The following is a 2,842-nucleotide window of genomic DNA, read 5'->3' as shown; positions in this document are numbered from 1 at the left end:
TCTGTGGACACACTACGCGATTTTTCATGCAATCGAGCCGGCCGGCTCAGTCGGGCGACTCTGTGGACACACTACGCGACTGAGTCGGGCGACTCTGTGGATTTTCAGCACGCTGATTGGCTGATGAATTGTACAATCGGCCGGCTCAATCGCAGATCCGGGCACACTAGGCGATTGCAGCCAGCCGGCTCAAATAATTATCAAACATGTTTGAATCGGGTGACTCGGCCGGCCGACTCGAAAATCGATGCGACTCACTGGACACACTACGCAATTTTTCATGCGAACGAGCCGGCCGTTTGGCTGGCTCGATCGCATGAAAAATCGCCTAGTGTGTCCACCCCTTAAGGCAATCATTATCACAGTAGAAGTCCAAAAACCCGGACTGCTCGGAGGCGGAATAATGAAGAGATGAATAGGTAAAATTTGATAGTTTATTCATTAGCAAATATAGCATGCTTCCTTTATCAAAACGAGTAATTTTAAAGTAAAATAAACTCGACAACAAAAATTTTCACTACAAAAGATGGGCATGTAATGCTTGAAATCATGTTTAAAAATGAATATTGTAAAAGAAAAATACAGTAAACAAATGAAAGCAGAAGTTATTTTTTGCAAATTAGTATGTATTTTTAGCTCATCTGACGAAGTCAGATGCAGCTTGTAGCATCGCATGGTCGTGCGTGCGTGCGTCCGTCAACAGTTGGGCACAAAGCTAAACGGCTCTACGTACAGCTAAACGGACCACTTGACGCGATTTTTCATGCGATCGAGCCGGGCGGCCTCCACCCCGAGTAACCGATTGTAACCGATCATCGGTTACTTGGGTCCAACCGATGATCGATTACGAAATTACAACCGATTGACAACACTAATATTAGGCATGCCGGTGTTGTGTCAGGTACATAGCTGGTTTAGGTTTGTCCTGTCAGATTCATTATTGTAATTCAATGTGAAGTGAGATACTTCGTTATTGTCTTCCGGTGCTCCTTTTATTTTTAACTGTGTAGACGATGTGGTATATAAGTAATTACGAATCTCACTTTACAGCTACGTAGAGTCTTTGTTTGGAGCTGATGGCAAAGTGATTATCCACACAGTTGTCTTCTGCTGTGAGCTAATGTACGTTCATACTGCCTGATCATCAGTCTCTCCTTGAAATTTGCAGGTCGTAGCCAAGAAATGGCCTGATAACTTTGACCGCATGCGTCGCATGTCGATGGTGGAGGAAGAAGGAGAAAAGAGAATCAACATGGCCCATCTCAGCATTGTGGGCGCACACGCCGTTAACGGTGTCGCCGCTCTGCACTCTGAAATCCTCAAGGCTTCCCTGTAAGTCGAATACTGCATACGCCTTATTTTTCGCATACAGATATTTTCGCGAATTCAGACTTGACGGACAATTTCGCGAGTGGTTAATTTCGCGGTCGGTGAATTCCCCAATCAGTGAAGAACAGCGTGTTGTTGTTTTCGCTGGTCAGTGACGCGGCAAAAATTAAACCACCGCGAAATATACAGCATACACAGTAGTCATTGTCACCTTATGTACGGCACCATCACATGCAGGCTTTTAATCGATTGTGCGTAGTGTGGATAGCAGGGGTTAGGCAAGAACGTTCCGGCTTATGAGTGACATTCCATTCATTATTTAAAAATCATGAACGGAACCTTTGAACCATGGCTAGCACACCTCACGAGGGCATGAAACTAATGCTGAGTTCTGAGGTCCAGAATGAAATCAACATGAGAATGAAATCTTGGAACCAATAAGGTTAGTAACTTTAAACGCTCCCTGTACGTGATTTTGCTGTACACAGATTCAAGGATTTCTATGAGCTGTGGCCGGAGCGCTTCCAGAACAAGACTAACGGCATCACACCACGCCGCTGGCTGCTGCTATGTAACCCAACCCTGTCCGACGTCATCGCTGAGGTGAGAAATAATCGCACACCACCATTGTAGCTACGCCGGTCGGTAATAGCCGGCTCTGGTGTTGGCCGACCGGCACGCAGCTTTAAATCACATCCTTCTGACCGTCACAAAAATGACTGAGTTTGTGTAAAATTACCTTCAAAATAATGAGCAATCTATAAATAATGACAACTGATACACTTAGAATTAATTTAAAAGACAACTATGTGTAAAATCATCATCATCCCTTAAACAGGTCCCTGGACCCCCGGCCGTGAACCGCTGCGCTCCGTTCGCTCCGCTCACTACGCTCGCAATCACTGATATTAGCCGGCAGTAAAATTGTCCTGTTTACAACTCTGTCACACTACAGCGACTCACATCAGTGTTAACTTACTCAATACCGTTAATAATTGCCTCAATAATGCACTGGTAAAGAAATCACTGGGTTGTTCCGCACGCCGCAGAGCTACTGTAATGTGTGCGTAACCATTATATCCATGACAGTTGTTTTGTTATATGTGAAATCGTAAGTAAATGATACTAGGGAGGTATGACTGTGAATGCGATGCACAATGGTACCCACATTAAATCCTCAGTAAAACGAAAACATTTGCTTATACTAGCATTTGTATAACTATGAGTTATTAACCATAACTTAAGTGTGCACTGAAACATTAAGTTAAACTTCCAGGAACCCTCAGCTTTAATTTTTTCCCCTGTAAATAATCACAATCCAGACAGAGAGACTCACTATAGGGGGAACGGTAATGCTTCGCTAAACAAACCAAACAAACAAACCGTCTGTCATATCATAAAGCTGTGGACACACTACGCGATTTTTCATGCGATCGAGCCGGCCGGCTCAGTCGGGCGACTCTGTGGACACACTACGCGATTTTTCATGCGATCGAGCCGGGCGGCTCAGTCG

General features: G+C 44.6%; 1 protein-coding gene across 2 annotated transcripts in view; it reads left to right on the top strand.

The window, feature by feature from the left end:
* The window catches only part of LOC106808651 (glycogen phosphorylase-like), a 41,792-nt gene that overhangs the window by 31,532 nt on the left and 7,418 nt on the right, over positions 1-2,842 (top strand). For both annotated transcript variants that reach the window (XM_014811457.1, XM_014811458.1), the window contains exons 9-10: positions 1,169-1,332; positions 1,818-1,932. In XM_014811457.1, coding sequence (XP_014666943.1) covers positions 1,169-1,332; positions 1,818-1,932 — 279 coding nt within the window. The remainder of the gene's footprint in view (positions 1-1,168; positions 1,333-1,817; positions 1,933-2,842) is intronic.

This window comes from Priapulus caudatus, unplaced genomic scaffold, assembly GCF_000485595.1.
Source record: "Priapulus caudatus unplaced genomic scaffold, Priapulus_caudatus-5.0.1 Scaffold292, whole genome shotgun sequence".
NCBI lineage: Eukaryota > Metazoa > Priapulida > Priapulimorpha > Priapulimorphida > Priapulidae > Priapulus > Priapulus caudatus.
This window is presented reverse-complemented; position numbering and strand designations above follow the sequence as displayed.